This window comes from Caretta caretta, chromosome 4 (assembly GCF_965140235.1).
Source record: "Caretta caretta isolate rCarCar2 chromosome 4, rCarCar1.hap1, whole genome shotgun sequence".
Classification (NCBI taxonomy): domain Eukaryota; kingdom Metazoa; phylum Chordata; order Testudines; family Cheloniidae; genus Caretta; species Caretta caretta.
In genome coordinates this window covers 151,644,644-151,663,180 of record NC_134209.1, presented here as the reverse complement: position 1 = coordinate 151,663,180, position 18,537 = coordinate 151,644,644, and the positions used below count along the sequence as shown (strand labels likewise).

Here is an 18,537-nt window from a genome sequence, read left to right as displayed (position 1 = left end):
CGGGACGAAACGTTTCAATGTTGTCAAAACGGAACGTTCTGATTGAACCTGAAATTTTATTTATTTTTTCTTCATAATTTTGGCTAGCGGGAAATTTCAGAATTCTTTGATTTTGTTCCATTCTGGAACCAAAGACATTTCCAAACCATGAAACTCCCCCTGAACTGAAAATGGCAGTTTCTGCATGGCTGTGAGTTTCTGCTGCGGCTGGCCTAGATTCCATGAACCAGGGCCCTGCTCTAGGACAGCCTATTGCTCCCGATGACTCTAGAGAGAGAGGCTCTGGCACTGATCACGACAAGCCAGATGCAGGAGCCCGTATGGCTCAGTAAAATTCATGCTGACCTCAGCAGGAATTTGCCTGAGCAAAGAGGGAACAGGAACCGTGGAAGGGGCACAGGTTTCACCCTGCCCCTTGCCAATGTTGTATCAAAGGCTTATTGAGCAGAGCAGGAGACGATACAGTCAACACATCTTTGGGAACTAAAGGTGGAAGAGTCAGGGCACGTCCCATTTCAGTGGGAGTTAGGCTTTTGAAGGTCTGTCTGGGCCTTACTTTCTCTGTGCTTTAGTCACACAACCATAAAATGAGGATATTACAGACCCCTTGCCTCAGAGGCATGTTGTGAGAATGAATCCACTAACGGCTGTGCAGTGAATAGCACAAGGAAGCGGCTGGTGGACATGGCTCCCCACCATGCCAGGCCAGCGGTGACATTTGTAACCAGGCGGCTGGAATCAAGGCCAGCCTCTTCCCAGTGCCCCTGTGCGTCGCCCTTCTATTAAAGTGTCATCACTTGCACTTTTGGGACTTTATTTAAATAAGGAATCTTGTTGGACCCTCCTGGCAGCCCTTGTCAACACACAGGAAGAAATATCAATGACCATTAATCAGTAATGCTCAGCAATAAGCATATGTTGGGCTGCCCACCTTTATCATGGCATTTACACTGTAGGAGGCAGAGCCAAGAGGGAAAAGTTTTTCCCATCCTGCGAAAATTTTCAGGAGTTAGAAAATTTTTCCCATCCTGAATCTGGAGCAAACACCAAAATTTCAAAAATTTTCTGTAAACTGAAAAAACAAAACAACAAAACCAAACTTCAGGTCCAGGTCAATGGACATATTTCATTTTGATAATTTCAAAACCATTTTGCTTTGATTTTGAACTTTTCTTTCATTGTTAACCTTTTTTAAAAGTCTAACTGGCTGACATTTCAAAACAAAGTCGTTTCGAACTCAAAAACTAGGATTTTTCATTTAAAATCTTTCTTTTTTTTCAAACATTATTCAAGGCTGGAAATTTGTCGAAACCGACTCTGTTTCACAAGCAGTTCCGTTTTCAATTCATCAACATTTTTTGACCCCCAAAAATTGCATTGAAAATTCCCAACCAACTCTAGGAACAGAAGCGAACCACAAATACAAATTTTAAAGTATTTGCGGTGGAATCTTGAATTTAGATTTTCAAATGGAAATGGGGCGATCTGATCAGATTCTTCTGGGTGGATCTGCCTTTCCTTCTTCTCCTTCTATTATTTATAGTGTGGCAGTGTGTGCAATGGAGAACTTACAAGATAAAAGGACTTAAGAGATGAAGCGTTGTGAGGGGAGAAGGGATCCAGTATAGAGGTTTCAAGCAACTGACAGAGAATGTTGTGCTGGTGAAATAGGCTGACAGCTCCAGAAACAATGATTTGCTGATCAAAAAAGGAATCATGGCATTAAAGGCTCAAGATGATGGCAAATGAAGAGCATGTCCACTGTGCCTTAATGAGAGTGTCTCACCCCAACAGATCCACCCCGGGAGCCCCAGTTGACCTCCTTCCTTGAGACACTGGATGGGCAGCTGGGCATTCTCCAGTGCACTGTTGATAGTGACCCACAGTCAGAGTTATCTCTGTTCAGAGGAGGGGAACTTGTGGCCTCCACCACTGGCTCCCACCCTGCAGCCAGACAGCGAGTCAGCATCTCCTCATCACACAACAGCTTGAAGGTAGAGATCCAGGCTGTGGTAATGGAGGATGAAGGAGAGTATGTGTGTTCTGCTAGTAACACATACGGCAACGCAACCACCTCACTGAACTTCACTGCGGAGAGTGAGTGCGACATTGCCCTCTATGCCATGGGAACTGGATCCCTCTGTCTATCCCCCTACATACTGCTGTAGCCAGCCAGCCAGCCATCTGCATACCTCTTATAGCTAGAGATCCATCCATCCATATCCCTGTATCCAACCATCCACCTAAATACCCCCGTATCTACCTATCTATCCATGAATCCCCATACATACCCCTATATCCATTCATCTACCTAAATACCCCCAGTATCTACCTATCTATCCATGCATTCCCATACATACCCCTATATCCATCAATCCACCTAAATACCTCCCTGTATCTACCTATCTATCCATGCATCCCCATAAATACCCCTATATCCATTCATCCACCTAAATACCCCCGTATCTACCTATCTATCCATGCATCCCCATACATACCCCTATATCCATTCATCCACCTAAATACCCCCGTATCTACCTATCTATCCATGCATCCCCATACATACCCCTATATCCATTCATCCACCTAAATACCCCCTGTATCTACCTATCTATCCATGCATCCCCATACATACCCCTATATCCATCAATCCACCTAAATACCTCCCTGTATCTGCTTGGCCATCTTTCCCCATACTTATCCCCCTCCCTTTCTCTCTCTCTCTCTCTCTAATCCTTGCATCCCCATACTTATCGCTGTATCCATCCATCCATCCCTCTACATACCCGTTGTATCCATCTGTCCATCTCCATACACACCCCTTTATCTATCTATCTATCTATCTATCTATCTATCTATCTATCTATCTATCTATCCCCATAGTATATAAACATTTTCTCACATCACTCTTTCCTCCCAGCTGCAAGGGTCTGGATCTCTCCTTCGCCGGATGTCTACGAGGGGGATGCTGTTAACTTGACCTGTGCAGTTGACAGTGATGCCCTGGGGATGCTGCACTACACCTGGTATAAGAACAACATATGGTTCAGAGAGGGCCCTGGCAGGTTACTCGTGTTTCCCAAGGTCACCACTGCTGATGCTGCATCCTACCACTGCACGGTGAAGATCCAGGAGAGTGTTAGAAGCTCTTCCCCAGGCACTTTGAACGTCCTCTGTAAGTTCTTTGCATGGTTGAACTTTACAAGGTTCAGAGAAAAATGCCTCTGTATCCACCAGCCCAGCCCAAAGCCGCCAGCCCAGTGGCACCAGAAAGGGGAGCTAGATAAGTGACCCCTCCATACATTAGTGGGGAGGGGAGGGCTGCACTTCTTCCGAAGCATCCAGCTTTGTCTACTGCTGGAGTCAAGACCCCAGAGTTGGTGGACCTATGGTCTGATCTGTCCTTAGAGGAACTCCTTGTAGGAGCATAGTGTAGTCCCCTCACACCCCTGGGCTTTAGAAAGCAAACAATGCTCCATAGTTCATGCCCATTCAAACCACACATGGGAGAAAAGGCATCCAAACATTAGCCAGAGATTTGTTTGGATTGAGCCTTAAAATATTGAGCTATCCCTTGGGAACTGGGAGTTCAAAGGGTCTGGGAATTGTGTCAAGTAAGGGGTGGGGGCTAGTCTGGGGGTCGGGGAAGGTTTCCTTGTCCCATCCTGACTCCCTAGAGTGGAAATCCGCCCATGCTCCTGGGCATGTGCTCCCAGCCGGTTCCCAGCCTGGCCACCAATTTAGGAGTCAGCTGTTAGAGGACGTCAGGTGGGTAGCTGTGGAGGGCGTGGGCAGCAGGGAGATGGGTGGGCAGAGCACATTGTGGGGAGGTAAGGCAGCTGCACAAGGTCACGTCTAGGTGTGGAAGTGGGATGGACAGTGGTTCGGCCTGAGCAAGTTTCAGCTGGAAACCAGGTAAGTTCACAATTTGCCAAATCTCATCTAAAGCCAGAACCCACGGCCCTCCTTGTTACCACCAGCCACAGCCTCGCCTGAAACTAGGGGTGGGTGAAAAATACCAAGCATTTTTCGCAGAAAGTTTTGAAATTTTTTCACATTTTTCAAAATTCCCCAAGAAAAATTTACAAAAAACGGAAATGGAAAAATGGTCCATTTTCAAAACCTGGTTTCATTAAACAGTTTCTGATTTTTGAAAACCAAAAATGGATTTATTTTTATTGGAAACCATTTTTTTAAAACAAAAGCCAAAAAACCATTTTACAGAAACATTTTTGGTTTCTGGTTTTTCTGTTCATTAAAAAAAGTTTCAGTTAAAAATATTTTTCAGAGGTTCATAGATTCCAAGGCCAGAAGGGGTCACTGTGATCATCCAGTGTGATCTCCTGTCTAACACAGGCCAGAGACCTGCCCCACAATAATCCCTAGAGCCGAGCTTTTAGAAAACCAGCCAACCTTGATTTAAAAATTGCTAGTGATGGAGAATCCACCATGCCCCTTATTAAGTTGTTCCAAGGATTAATTACGCTCACTGTTAAAAGTGTATGCCTTATTTCAAGTCTACATTTGTCTAGCTTCAACTTCCAGCCTTTGGATCATGTTAGACCTTTGTCTGCTAGATTGAAGAGCCCATTATTAAATATTTGTTCCCCATGTAGGCACGTATGGACTGTGATCAAATCACTTCTTAAGCTTCTCTTTGTTGAGTAAAACAAATTGATCTCCTTGAGTCTGTTGACCAGCACTACTTAACACCCAACCTTAGGGTTCCCCCAAAACTCAGCCAACAAATCCAGGGGTTCTCCTCACTTCTCTTATCCTGAGTATCAAGTGCTGAGCCAAGAAAGCGGAGTGAACATTGCTAAAATGGCACATGACAATGGGTATGAATTTTGAACTGAGTTCACACTGCCTACATTCAAGCCCTGTTTGTGTTTATTTTCCATGAGTATTAGTGTAAAAGAGTTCCCGGCAGAGAAGTTGGCAAAAGTGGAGAATCTGTAGCTGATTCCAGAGAATACTGATGAAAAGCGAGTTTGCAATCTCACCCCCCCCCCCCGCACCCCAGAACCTGATTCTTAGAGTCACACTCATCCAATCAGGGAACAGTGACACACCATGTGACACCAATGTGTCCAATCAACTCAGCTCAAATTTTTGTATTGAACACTCATCACAAACAGCTTGTGAACGAGCTACAGGCCAAGAGTCAGTCACAGAAATCCCCTGCCAAATCATTTTGAATAACGACGTAACTCAAGAAAAAAGAGGCAAAGTTCACTGAATAAATGAGCTGTGACAAATTGTTTGGCCAGCTCTAATAATGGATCCCTCATGAAACCTTCCTGGCTCTAGTTCACAGATTGACAGAGTTCCACCCCAGAAGAGGCCATTCAATTATCCAGTCTGACCACCTGTATAGCACAGGGCAGGGAATTTCACCCAGGTACCCAATAACTTGTGAGTCACTGAGGTCACATTAAAGTTCTGAGGTCAAGTTAAATCCTCCTTCCTTGTAGATCCTCCCAGGAATCTCTGGGTGAAGTCCTTCCTGGAGACTCAAGATGGGAAGCTAGCCATCATCGTCTGTGCTGTTGACAGTAACCCGCAGTCAGAACTGGCCCTGCGCAGAGCTGGTGAGCTGGTTGCTTCTGGTTCCTCCCGAGGTGACGGGGCATCCGGACAGAGGTTACGCGTCTCATCCTCACCTAACTCCTTGAAACTGGAGATCAAGAGCGTCACCTTGGAGGATGAAGGGACGTATGTATGCTCGGCAAACAATGCGATCGGCGAGGCCAGCAGCTCCGTATACTTCACCATAGAGAGTGAGTATGGAGTACATGATTCCCATTGCACTCCAGTGTCACTTAGAAGGGAATTTGGGGCAGATTCTCTCCCCCACTGCTCTCTCCCTGCACCAGAGAGTGGAATCTTCCTGTCTATTCTGCTGGGGATTCTCCTGGCCAGCGGGCAACTAAGCAAAGAAGCAACAGAGCCATCTGACCCCAGCATAGGGGGTGGGTAGAGACAGGTAAGTGGATATGGCTGAGACATGCTGCGCTCCAGCTATCCCTGGCTGGTGAATGTGGATCATTGCCGGGTGTGTAGGTTAGAGCAGCCCCCATGCTGCTCTAACCTATGCCAGGCCTGGGGTAGAATTGGGCAGAAGATCAGGGATCTGTAACAATCCACCAAGCTGACTCCGATTGTTAGTTATTGGTTTCAAAGGGCTGCTCCAGCTGTATCCATTCCAGCTTTGCTCTGGTTTCTTCCACAGCTGCGAGGGTTGTGATCCAACCAGGTCCCGATGCACGTGAGGGGGACCGCATCACACTGACCTGTGAGGATACCAGCGCCCAGCCGAGCACCATTTACACCTGGTACAAGAACACCAAATGGCTGGCGGAGGGCCCTGCCAGTTCCCTCATGATCCCTGGTGTGGCGGGCACTGATGCTGGCTCGTACTCCTGCACAGCTCACAATGACAGGGGAAGAAGGACATCTCTGCCCACTGCCTTGCGCGTGCTATGTAAGTTGCCTGCAGTTTAGATAACGTTATGTCCTCTCAGGTGGAGGCATGCAGCCGAATTCCCAGTGCAGGTGACTCCAATCTCAAAACCAAGTCTTGCTGGGTGCCTGCCATGATGAGCTCCAGGGACAAGGGATCATTGTTTCTCTGGGGAAAGGGTGACAGTTCCCTGTTGGATACAACCCAAATGGGTCAAATTCTTGAAACATTATTTAGCTTTAAATATCTTAAGTGGAAACATTACCCACACTAGAGAGGGAAGGTCTTTGTCCCCCTCTAGTGGCTGCTCCACATCAGAGGTTAACGAGTCTGCCATTGCTGCCCGCTAATGAGCGGGCTTAGTCCTTTCACTGGCGGTTTCAGCTCTGTAAACCCTGGGTTCAAATCCTGCTGTTGGCCCAGATGGGGTCAGTTATAGAAACGTACCGAGCCAAAGCCCACTTTCAGTGGCAGCAGCGTAAATCCAGAGGAACACAGTTTCTCCGGAGCAATGCTACCCCACAGTGATTCAGGGACCAATGAGAAGTGCCTTCAAAATACCTAAGATAGAAAGAGATCCGGCAGAGCTACTCTGTGTTTACACCAGGGTAACTGAGATCGGAATGCAGTGCACTGCATCTGCCCTAGCTCTCTGTTAACAGTGGGAACAGCCCCGCGGGCTCTCCCCGCATTGCTGTCTGCCTGTGTGTCGGCCCTGGCCTGGAGGGCAAACTCCAGGAGAAAGAGAGGAGAAGCTCATTCACTGTGGCCCATTCCACCTTCGGCCTCTCTGCTGTGACTGCCAACGGGAGGCAGTCGGCGCCAGGTGCTCTTGGCCACTTCACACAGATCGGTGGATAGTCATCAAGTGCCGATGACGTCTGGTCAGTCCTGAGCGAGTCAGAGAGTTGACCAGGGGCCCAGGGTTATAAGCATCACGCTAGAACCGATGGGGAATTTTGTAACAAAACGTTTTTTCCCATTGGAAAGCACTGATTCCTCGCAGCCTCAACGCCTCGTAGGAAAGGGTCAGTTTCAATGAAGTTCCCGTTTCAAACATTTTTGAAAAAGATATTCTAAGTTGTCGGAGCATCCCATTTCGACATTTTCTGAATGTTTTTTGGTTCAAACTGATTTCCCATTGAGAAATTTAAGTTATCTGAAGATACAAAACATGGAAAAAAATATGAACAGGTCAACATTGAAACAAAATTTCTCCAAAGTTATTGAAACAAAATATTCTGATTGCGACGTTCAAAGACAAATTTCAGATATTTGGTTTGCAAAAGTTGTTGAGATTTCAATTTTTCATCCTGATTTGGGACAGGGAGAATTTTTTAAATCTCAAAAACGCTCAAAGGGCAGGAAAACCATTTCCTTTCTAGAGGTATTCCTTACCCCCTGCCCGTCCCCAGAGCCATCTGGCCAAACTGTGCAACCCCCTTCCAGAAGAAAGTGACTGTCTTTGTTTTTTAACTCAAGTACAATGTGTTCTTGTCCCTTCAGACGCCCCAAGGAAGCCCTCACTGAGCTCCTTCCTAGATACCCAGGATGGGCACCAGGCCATCATCCAATGCACTGTCGACAGCCACCCACCGTCAGAGATAGCCCTGTACAGAGGGGCTGAGCTCACACCTGTGGCTTCCACCCAGGGTTCTCGGGGCTCACCCAGCCAGCGGCTGAGCGTTCACGTGTCCCACAACTCCCTGAAGGTAGAGATGAAGGACGTTGTGCTGGAGGACGCAGGCCAGTACATCTGCTTGGCTAACAACACCTACGGCAGTGCTGCAGCATCCGTGCACTTCGGGGTGGAGAGTGAGTGCAGGTGTATTTTTAACCCTTCCATGCCGTGCTCTCTCCCAGGAGCACCCGCAGGCTATGCGGGGATTTGGATGCAGATCCCATAGGGTGGGGCCAAAGCAGAATCTGGATCTTGTGCACCTCCGTGGAACCTCTGGGGAAACTCCGATTTAAATCTTGATCTGAGCATTACAGCAGATTTGGGTGTAGAGCTCAGTGCTAGCAGCTGGTGCTAGGCTGACAATGCCAGAGGCTAAGAATGAGATTTGCCAAGTGGTCTAAGGCCGTGGTTCTCAACCAGGGGTCCGGGGCCCCCTGGGGGGCCGCGAGCAGGTTTCAGGGGGTCCTCCAAGCATGGCCAATGTTAGACTAGCTGGGGCCCAGGGCAGAAAGCCGAAGCCCCAGCGCATGGGGCTGAAGTCCAGGGCCCTGAGCCCCACCATCCAGGGCTGAAGCTGAAGCCTGAGCAATGTAGCTTCGTGGGGGCTCCTGTGGCGTGGGGCCCCGGGCAATTGCCCTGCTTGCTACCCCCTCACGCCGGCCCTGGCTTTTAGAGAACCAGTTACTGTGGCACAGGTGGGTGGTGGAGTTTTATAGCATGTTGGGGGGCGGGGCTCAGAAAGAAAAAGATTGAGAACCCCTGGCCTAGAGGACTTAGCCATGTAGCTGCCAGTAATGTCACTGACACAAGATGGGTGAGGTACTATCTTCACAGAAGTTGGTTCAATAGAAGACATTACATCACCCACCTTGTCTCTCTAATATTCTGGGACTGACCTGGCTACAACAACACTGCATACAATATTGTCACTGGGAGATATGTGTCAAATCCCCTGGACTGCTTTGAAAATCACATTCCCCCGATGCTATCGTTATCTGCCCAAGCAATGGTAGTGTAATATACCCAACTCACGTGCTTCTCCATGCCAGTGTGCCCCAACTCTCATCTGGAGGGACCACCTCTAGCAATGAGGAGATAGTTCATTTCTTTGGCCCATTCAAAGGGGGCCAACAAGGGGTCCGATCAGTACCAATTACGGTGGTGGGTTTTGTGGAGGAGGCATCTGGACTAAGACACACCAAACAGCTATCCGAGGGGTCTAACCTTGGGCTAGATTGGAACTGGAATCTGAGATACTAGCACTGGCTGGAAAATGGATGATACTGTCTGTTGAAAATGTTGACAAAAATTAACATTTTTCAGTTTTGTGGACATTGTTTGCAGAATTTTTCTGGTTTTCGCTGAAAAACCGAAACCTCAAAAGTTGTTGAAAACCAAAAAAAGTCCTTATTTTTAACACACACACACATCCCCCAAAAAATCAGCAAACATGGAAATTTTATTGCAAAAATTTCCATTCTGTCAAAAAAAATCTGAAAAAGAGTTCGGATAAAAAAATTGTAAGCAGCTCTGCTGATGAGCAGCTAAGTCTCATGAAACGTGGCGCTCTCCTGGCTCCACTAGAATACATTTGGCTGATTTTCCTGATCTCTTCTCCCCATCAGCTATCAGAATCATGATTGAACCATCTCAGGAAATCCACGAAGGAGTCGCCGTCAACATGACCTGCCTGGTTGCCGATTGGCTCAGGGGGGAGACCAACTACACCTGGTATAAGAACAGCAAGTGGCTGCAGGACGGTCCCGTTAGGTCGCTCCACCTTGATAGGGTATCCAGCGCCGACACTGGGTCATATCACTGTCAGGCAGAGGGGAGGACAGGAAGAGCCACCTCTGCCCTGGTCAGCTTGGATGTGCTCTGTGAGTGTCAGGGGGATTTGGGGTTTGATTTGTTCACACTAAATAAAGGCAACTCGGGATCTCATTGTTGTTATTATCTGTTATTTCCATAGAGCCATAGATGTGCCCAGCGTTCCATGAGAGTAAAATTAAGACACAGGCCCCAGGCAGAGCCCCAGATCCAAACAGCTCTGAACTATGGGAGCATCCAAAATCAAGATGCCAACGTCCCCTCCCTTTAAATGAACCAAACCAAACAATGATTGAAACAACCTCTTCCTTCTTCTGCAGTCTCCCCGTCTCCTCTCTCCCTTGTCCTTTCACCCCTCAGCCTTTGGATGCTAAAAGCCTGGCTAATGTGATTTCTTGGCATTTGTGTAGCACTGTTTTCAGATACACTTTGAAGGTTAATAATAGACTGAGTCGAACAATTTACAAGGGGACCGTTTTCCATTGGAAAATGCTGATTTGAGAACACTGAAGCATTTCACCGGAACATATGGATTTCATTGAATTTTTCAAGGGGGAATCATTCAAACATTTAATTGTGATAAGATCCAAATGTTTTGTTCCAATAAGGCTGAAATGCTTCATTTTGATAATATAATAGAAGAGTCAACACCAGAAAGTCGAAATGAAACATTCTGATCGTATCTGAAATAAACTTTTCCATAAAGTGGCGATAAAATATTCCTTTTTGCAAAAAATTGCAAGATTTCAAATCAGGACAAAATGAACTTTTGAAATCTTGGAATTTCTCATGGGATGGAAAGACTATTTTGTGATCTGTTCTAGTCGATAACTGTAGACCACCACTGGCTGCTCTTAACCAGTCACCTCAGTTGAGGAAGCCCCGTCACCTGATTTAACAATAACATTGTCTCCTCCATGCAGACGCTCCAAGGAACCCATCGATGAACGCTTTCCTGGAGAACCGCAATGCAAGGGTGGGCCTCATCCGATGCACAGCTGAAAGCAACCCACAGGCTGAATTAGCCCTGTACAGAGAGGATAAACTAGTGGCTTCCACCCGAGGCCCCCGCTCAGCAGCCAGCCAGAGGGTCAGTGTGTTTCCATCCTACAACACCTTGAGAGTGGAGATCTGGGATGTCACATCAGCGGATTCGGCAGAATACACGTGCATGGCCAGCAATGCACTAGGCAACGTGACAGCCACCTCCTACTTCAGTGCACAGAGTAAGTCAGGCTGCTAGCGGGCTATCAGCCATGGATGGGGCTGCCACGCCCCGTCAAATCCATCCCCACAGACAACATAGGATTGTTCCCTACAGCGTGTTCTCCATCCAGTCCCGTTGTACCCAGCAGGGGGCACAGACCCTCAGAGGAGCAGATCTGAATCCATTCAGCAGGGGCAGTGAGGCACACGTGCAAACACACACACAAGAACGGCCAGACTGGGTCAGACCAAAGGCCCATCTAGCCCAGTCTCCTGTCTTCCGACAGTGACCAGTGCCAGGTGCCCCAGACGGAATGAACAGAACAGGGCAAGTAGCGAGTGATCCATTTCTTGTTGTCCAGTCCCAGCATCTGGCAGTCAGAGGCTGAGGGGCAGCCAGAGCATGGAGTTGCATCTCTGACCATCTTGGTGAATAGCCATTGATGGACCTGTCCTCCATTAATTTATCTAGTTCTTTTTGGGGCCCTGTTACAGTCTTGGCCTTCACAACATCCTCTGGCAACGAGTTCTACCGGTTGTGTGAAGAAATACTCCCTTTTGTGTGTCTTAAACCTGCTGTCTATTAATTTCATTGGGTGACCCCTGGTTCTTGTGTTATGAGAAGGAGTAAATAACACTTCCCTATTCACTTTCTCCAAACCAGTCATGATTTTATAGACCTCTAGCATCTCCCCTCTTAGTTGTCTCTTTTCCAAGCTGAAAAGTCTCAGTCTATTAATCTCTCCTCATACGGAAGCTGTTCCATATCCCTAATAATTTTTGGTGCCCTTCTCAGTACCTTTTCCAATGTATCTTTTTTGAGATGGGGCGACCACATCTGCACGCAGTAGTCAAGGTGTGGGCGTACCATGGATGTATAGAGCGGCAGCAGGATTTTTGCTGTCTAATTCTCTATCTCTTTCCTAATGATTCCCAACATTCTGTTCGCTTTTTTGACGGCCGCTGCATTGTGAGCAGATATTTTCGGAGAACTCCCCACAATGACTCCGAGATCTCTTAGAGGTCTGATCCAACCCAGCAGGGGGCAGTGGGACACACATGCAGCTCGGACCCTGTCCATCGGGAGGCGATGGAGCACAGACAATAGCCACAACGCGATGACTGAAACAACATATGGATGACATGAAGACTCAGATGTTGCGGTAGAAGAACACAGCCTCCTGGCTTTGAGCTCTGAGTGTATTGTCAGACCTGACAAACACAAGTCACTGGCCCTCCAGGAAGGGGGCTGGCGAGGGAGAGGTTAAATCCAGTACATCGGGGGGCAACTTCACCTTTCCAAAACTCACTGCCCCCTTCCCTTACCCATGTTTTGCCCCTGTTGGAATGACTTGAGTCACAGCAGTGTCTGGAAAATCACTGTGCAGGCAGCTGTTTGTGATTTTTACACTGGCTGGAATAACCCTCTTCTTCTCTCTCCTCCTCAGCTCTCGCTGACCTCCGCTTGTACAAGATCCTGGCCGGGATGTTTATCGCAGCGCTGGGGGTTATTGTTCTGGCCGTTGCAGTGGTCCTGTTATGGCCCAGGTAACTTGGCTCTTGCTGCTGTAGTTTGTAGAAGCAGCTTAGGGGGGGTCCAACTGGACTGGCTCACAGGGGCTGGGAAGGGATGGCTTGTTTTGGGGTGGTTACTTTTATTTATTGTTAATTTGATATTACTAAAGCCAGCCCACAAGAAGGGGTAAGTTTTGACTGGAAAAAGCCTGAAGTGACGTTTATTTGAACAGTCCAAGAGGGAAATTGAGGCAGGCTGCTGTAGGCCACTGAGGGGACACCTGGGAGGCTGCTGGCCGGGTTACAGACTGAATCCTTTTCCTGCTGGTGGTGAACATGAGTTGTATGACCCACTGCTCAGTGTGTTGGGTCCCCCACTCTACGTGATCCACAGAGGATGTCAGGCTGTTACTGTCCAACCTGCAGAGCCGGTCTCTGTAGCAGCCACTGTAGAGACTGCCATGGTTAGCTCTGGAGGTCCCTGGTTTGGGCCCTGATGGTGCCATTTGAGAGTTTTTGAGCACCTTGTACACAAGGCCTTGCCAGGTCTCAGGCCAGTTCCAGGTGTTGGCGTCACAACTGGCCCCTCACTGGCTGTCTAAGTGGAGAGGCCAATGACTGAATGGCCCTGGAGAATAGCAGCCCCTCTTGTATCGAGTGTGTGCATTCAGGAGCCGCATCTGCTGGAGGGGGGCATTGGTGGTCAGACACGACAATGATGGGCACATCAGACCCCTCACTAGTGGCTGGTCCCCTACAGGAAAACAGCCTACTACTGCTAACAGGATTGTTCCTTTAACTCAAGCAGCAGAGGTCTGCTCTTCAGCCCTGGGTTCAGATCCTGCTGATGACCCAAGTGAAGGTTTGCGATGTAGGCAGACAAATGGCACAGCGGGCCTGCCGAGTTGGGCTTTTTCTGCTCCTAAAATATCTTCTCTTAAGTGCTAACCACCCTCACCATGACACATATGTTGCCTCCTCTCCTGCCTAGGATAAAGAAGCTACTGAAGCCGCTAAAAGATGAAAGCTCCATGGAACTGACTGGCACAGGGGAACAATCACAGGTGTGATTCCTCAGTGTGGCTGGGTTGTTCCCATGCTTGGGGTTTGGCCCGGGGTCACCAGAGCTGAAGGTCAGGCCCCCAGCTGCTCAAAGGCATAAAAGACAGTGGGGCCAGCTGAACTGAGAGGGTCCGGCTGCTTTGCTGTTGCCTACAGAGCAGGCCTTGGGGTAGATACTGGTACATGAGTGCAGGAGAGTGGGATTGATGGGGATGGAGAGGGACGAGGGGTTAATGCACTGGGGTGCGTCAGGAGCTGAAATCCTGGGCCCGTGTTGGGATCAAACGGGATCTGGGTTGCATTTTTTCCAGCCCGCCCTGCCCTGCCTGTGCTGACCTATCAAAAAGGCCTGGGCATGAAAACTGCATGCTCCCCACAGCCTCCCCCATCCTGTCCCTCCCCCTTCAACCCTCTGTCTCACCCTCCAGCCCCGAAGAGGTATGGAGAATCTTCTCTGTGGGTCTGTCTCCCCATTTCCCCATGCACCCTGCACCTAGGAGTTGAATTCTTTGTGCCTGGAACATAGGGGAAGATGCAGTCCATGCTGGGGGTGCAGGAGTTATTTAAGGACGAGATCTTCAGTTGGTACGAAGTGACTTAGCTCCATCGGCTTCAGGGCAGCTGTGGCCATTGACTGGCCCACTGATGTCAGTGGATCTCTGCCGATCGGCACCCGCTGGGGATCCGGCCCGCCGACGTCCATGGAGCTCTGCAGACGGACGCTGGCTGGATGTTGATAATTTAACCCCGCTGGCTAGGAAGAGTGCTGGGCGAGGGTGGGAATTCACACTCCCATTCCCGGGGCTGGCAGAGCAGAGGGCGGACGGACCCAGGGCTGGACGCTGGGCAGAGGGAGTGCTCGGAATAGAAGGGCGGAGCGACCCCTGCAGGAGGGTCAAAGATAGGCAAAGGGGCAGGATTGTAGCTCAGCAAGAGGGTGCCGCTGTCTGTGGCCCCTGGTCCGTTTCTGGCACCGAAGTTAACAGAGACCCGTGTCTGGTGTGTGGCCGGGGGTTGTGCACTTGGGGGCTTGTCCCACAGGCTGATTTGGGGCGCTGGGGTTTTTCCCAGCAAATTCCAACGGGGCGGGATTGTGTAACTTTTCCAGGTTGACGACGCCTCCTCGACCTACAGCTAACCACGCCGCTCGGCAGCGCCCGGAGCAGCCTGCACGGGAGCCGCACTGAGCTCCCCCTGCCCGGCTGGACCTGGGCAGCGAAGTTGTTCTCACCCAGTGGCATATTTTTGGTGCTCGCCACACCTTGTACATCGCATGTGTCAAATGCAGGACCGCAGTCAATACCCAGAACTGAGCCTGGACTGTGAAAAATCACAGGTGGTGTTTTCATTGTAACTCCGTTTAGCATCCTCACCCCTCTCCCCCTCCACAAAACCCACGCCATCCGGAGCGCCCTCATCTGCGCCCTGTGACTCCATCAAGCCCCCACTTTTGCAATAACCTCCCCGGGGTGCTGCCAAGCATCGAATCAGTCACAAAATAAACGAAGGAGCAAACTGTCGGTGTCACAAATGTTCAGAAGTACAACCCCTCTGGACCCGACCCCGTGTGAGGAGAAGGCAGTGGGGAAGCTTCCCCTTGACCTCACAGATGCAGGATCAGGCTCTTAAACCTAGTCATTCTCAAAGCCTATTCAACCTTACTGGGGGGAAAGCTGGGGGAGCCCTCAGGATCTAACCACTGGGGGTGGGGGTGCTACGGATGGATCTTGGCTCTCAGGTGAGGTGTGCCCAGCAGTACAGACTCGACCCTCATGTATCTGCTTTATCTAATGACTGGTATGGGAGATAGTCCATACCTGTGTAATGCCCTAGGTATGTGCTCAAGATGGGAATTCATAGATTATAAAGCTGGGAAGGGGTGACGGGATGGATCACTTGATGATTCCCTGTTCTGTTCATTCCCTGGCACTGGCCACTTTCGGGACACAGGATGCTGGGCTGGATGGACCTTTGGTCTGACCCAGTCTGGCCGTTCTGATGTTCTTATAAAGCCAAAAGGGACCATTGTGGTCGTCTAGTCTGACATCCTCTATAATTAATTCCTGAATTCATTCCTGTTTGAATGGCAGTAGATCTTTTAGAAAAAACATCCAGTCTTGATTTTAAACTTGCCAGTGATGGAGAATCCACCCCGACCCTTGTTAAATTCATCCAATGATTAATTCCCCTCAGTGTTAAAAATGTACCCCTCATAGCTACTCTGAATTTGTCTAGCTCCAACTTCCAGCCATCAGATGTTGTCAGACCTTTGCCCGCTAGGGTGAAGAGGCCTCTACTATCAAATATTTGTTCCCCATGTAGATATTTACAGACTGGGGTCCAGTCACCCCATAACCTTCTCTTTGTTAAGATAAACAGATTGAGCTCCTGGAGTCTATCACAAAAAACAGATTTTCCAACCCTTTGATCATGTCCGGATGTTTATCCCAACACTTCCCACTCTTTGGGGGATGTCTGGATCTGGACTTCTGTTTCAGCCCATTATAGACACATGGGCCAGCCACAAAGTTTGGGTCTGGATCCAAACTTTCCCTGAAGTCGTTGTGTGTTTGGATCTGAGGATGCCTATTCAGGTCCCTCCCTAATTATAACTGTAGAGAGCTGACGGGGTGGAAATCCATCCTATCCCAAGGAGAGCTAGGGCCACCCTGCAGGTACAGAACAGGGCCGTCTGAGGTCATTCTCCAGCTTCACCCATAGCAAGGCCAGGACTGCTGTGACATGGGATAGAATGCCAAAAATCCAGGACATTTCCATGATCTGTAAAAACAGTAACCAGTGAGGAGGCAAAATTTGCAGATGATACAAAGTTACTCAGTGCAAAGCAGACTGTGAGGCATTACAAATTGATCTCACAGAACTGGCAAAAAAATGGCAGATGAAATTCAGTGTTGATAAATGCAAAGTAATGCACATTGGAAAACATAATCCCAGTTATACGTATAAATGATGGGGTCTAAATTAGCTGTTACCACTCAAGAAAGAGACCTTAGAGTCACTGTGATAGTTCTCTGGAAACATCCACTCAATGTGCAACGGCAGTCAAAAAAGTGAACAGGCTGTTAGAAACCATTAGGAAAGGGATAGATAATAGGACAGAAAATATCAAATTGCCGCTATATGAACCCATGGTACACCCACACCTTGAATACTGTGTGCAGATGTGGTCACCCCATCTCAAAAATGATATATTAGAATTGCAAAAGGTGGAGAGAAGGGCAACAAAAACGAAGAGGGGGACGGAACAGCTTCCATCCATTCCAGGTAGATACGCTGGAGGGCAGGGATAGGGTCCAGAGTGATCTAGACAAATTGGAGGATTTGATGAGAAATCTGATGAGGTTCAACAAGGACAAGTGCAGGGTCCTGCACTTAGGACGGAAGAATCCCACGCACCGCTACAGGCTGGGGACAGACTGGCTAAGCGGCAGTTCTGCAGAAAAGGACCTGGGGATACAGTGGACGAGAAACTGGATGTGAGTCAGCAGTGTGCCCTCGTTGCCAAGAAGGCTAACGGCATATTGGGCTGCATTAGTAGGAGCATTGCCAGCAGATCGAGGGACGTGATTATTTCCCTCTGTTCAGCACTGGTGAGGTCACACCTGGAGAAATGCGTCCAGTTTTGGTCCCCCCACTACAGAAGGGATGTGGACAAATTGGAGAGAGTCCAGCGGAGGGCAACAAAAATGATTAGGGGGGTGGGAGCACATGACTTACGAGGAGAGGCTCAGGGAACTGGGGTGATTTAGTCTGCGGAAGAGAAGAGTGAGGGGGGATTTGATAGCAGCCTTCAACTACCTGAAAGGGGGTTTCAAAGAGGATGGAGCTCGGCTGTTTTCAGTGGTGGCAGATGACAGAACAAGGAGCAATGGTCTCAAGCTGCAGTGGGGGAGGTTTAGGTTGGATATTAGGAAACACTATTTCACTAGGAGGGTGGTGAAGCCCTGGAATGGGTTACCTAGGGAGGTGGTGGAATCTCCTTCCTTAGAGGTTTTTAAGGCCCTGGCTGGGATGATTTAGTTGGGGATGGGTCCTGCTTTGCGCAGGGGGTTGGACTAGATGACCTCCTGAGGTCCCTTCCGACCCTAATCTTCTATGATTCTCTGATTCCGTATGAGGAGAGATTAAAGAGATTGGGACTGTTCAGGTTGGAAAAGAGATGACGAAGCTGGTTCTGGACGACAGGGATGGACCATTCGATGATCGCCTGTTCTGTTCATTTCCTCGGAAGCACCTGGCGTCGGCCACTGTTGGAAGAGAAGAGACTGGGCTAGATGGATCTTGGGTCTGGCCCAGTCTGGCCGTTCCTATGTTTGTCCTGCAGTGTCTTTCAAATGGCCTGCCATTCCTAGGAGGCAGTTGCACGAGACCCCCAGTGGAGACGCCTCGTGGGCCATCTGTGATCTTCGCCTGTCTCTGAGGAGCTAGGCGCCTGCCCTGGGGATACGCCCCCTAAGGTGTCAGAGTAGCCACCTACAGTCAGTCTGTAGCCGCAAAAAGACCTGGAGAAGTTGTGGCACCTTAGAGACTAGCAACGAAAGCTGATGCTCCAATAAATTTGTGCGTCTCTAAGGTGCCACAAGTCCTCCTGGTCTTTTTGCCCCCTAAGGGAGAACCCTAAAAGGCCCATTTTGTAGGAGAGGGTCTGTCCGGGAATTGGCAAGGGTGACACCTGGTGGTGAAGTCGGGGAAATACTCTGGCTGCTGCATGTTGCTTAAGGAAAAGATGACACGCAGCCGCCGGGCCCACAGAAGA

General features: G+C 49.0%; 1 protein-coding gene across 2 annotated transcripts in view; it reads left to right on the top strand.

Moving 5' to 3' along the window:
* Positions 1 to 15,276, top strand: part of SIGLEC1 (sialic acid binding Ig like lectin 1) — a 68,930-nt gene extending 53,654 nt beyond the window's left edge. For both annotated transcript variants that reach the window (XM_048846446.2, XM_048846445.2), the window contains exons 13-22: positions 1,795 to 2,097; positions 2,921 to 3,175; positions 5,478 to 5,783; positions 6,236 to 6,487; positions 7,973 to 8,281; positions 9,773 to 10,027; positions 10,901 to 11,203; positions 12,632 to 12,731; positions 13,690 to 13,762; positions 14,869 to 15,276. In XM_048846446.2, coding sequence (XP_048702403.2) covers positions 1,795 to 2,097; positions 2,921 to 3,175; positions 5,478 to 5,783; positions 6,236 to 6,487; positions 7,973 to 8,281; positions 9,773 to 10,027; positions 10,901 to 11,203; positions 12,632 to 12,731; positions 13,690 to 13,762; positions 14,869 to 14,898 — 2,186 coding nt within the window. In that variant the 3' untranslated portion in view covers positions 14,899 to 15,276. The remainder of the gene's footprint in view (positions 1 to 1,794; positions 2,098 to 2,920; positions 3,176 to 5,477; positions 5,784 to 6,235; positions 6,488 to 7,972; positions 8,282 to 9,772; positions 10,028 to 10,900; positions 11,204 to 12,631; positions 12,732 to 13,689; positions 13,763 to 14,868) is intronic.
* The last annotated feature ends 3,261 nt before the right edge of the window (positions 15,277 to 18,537 follow it).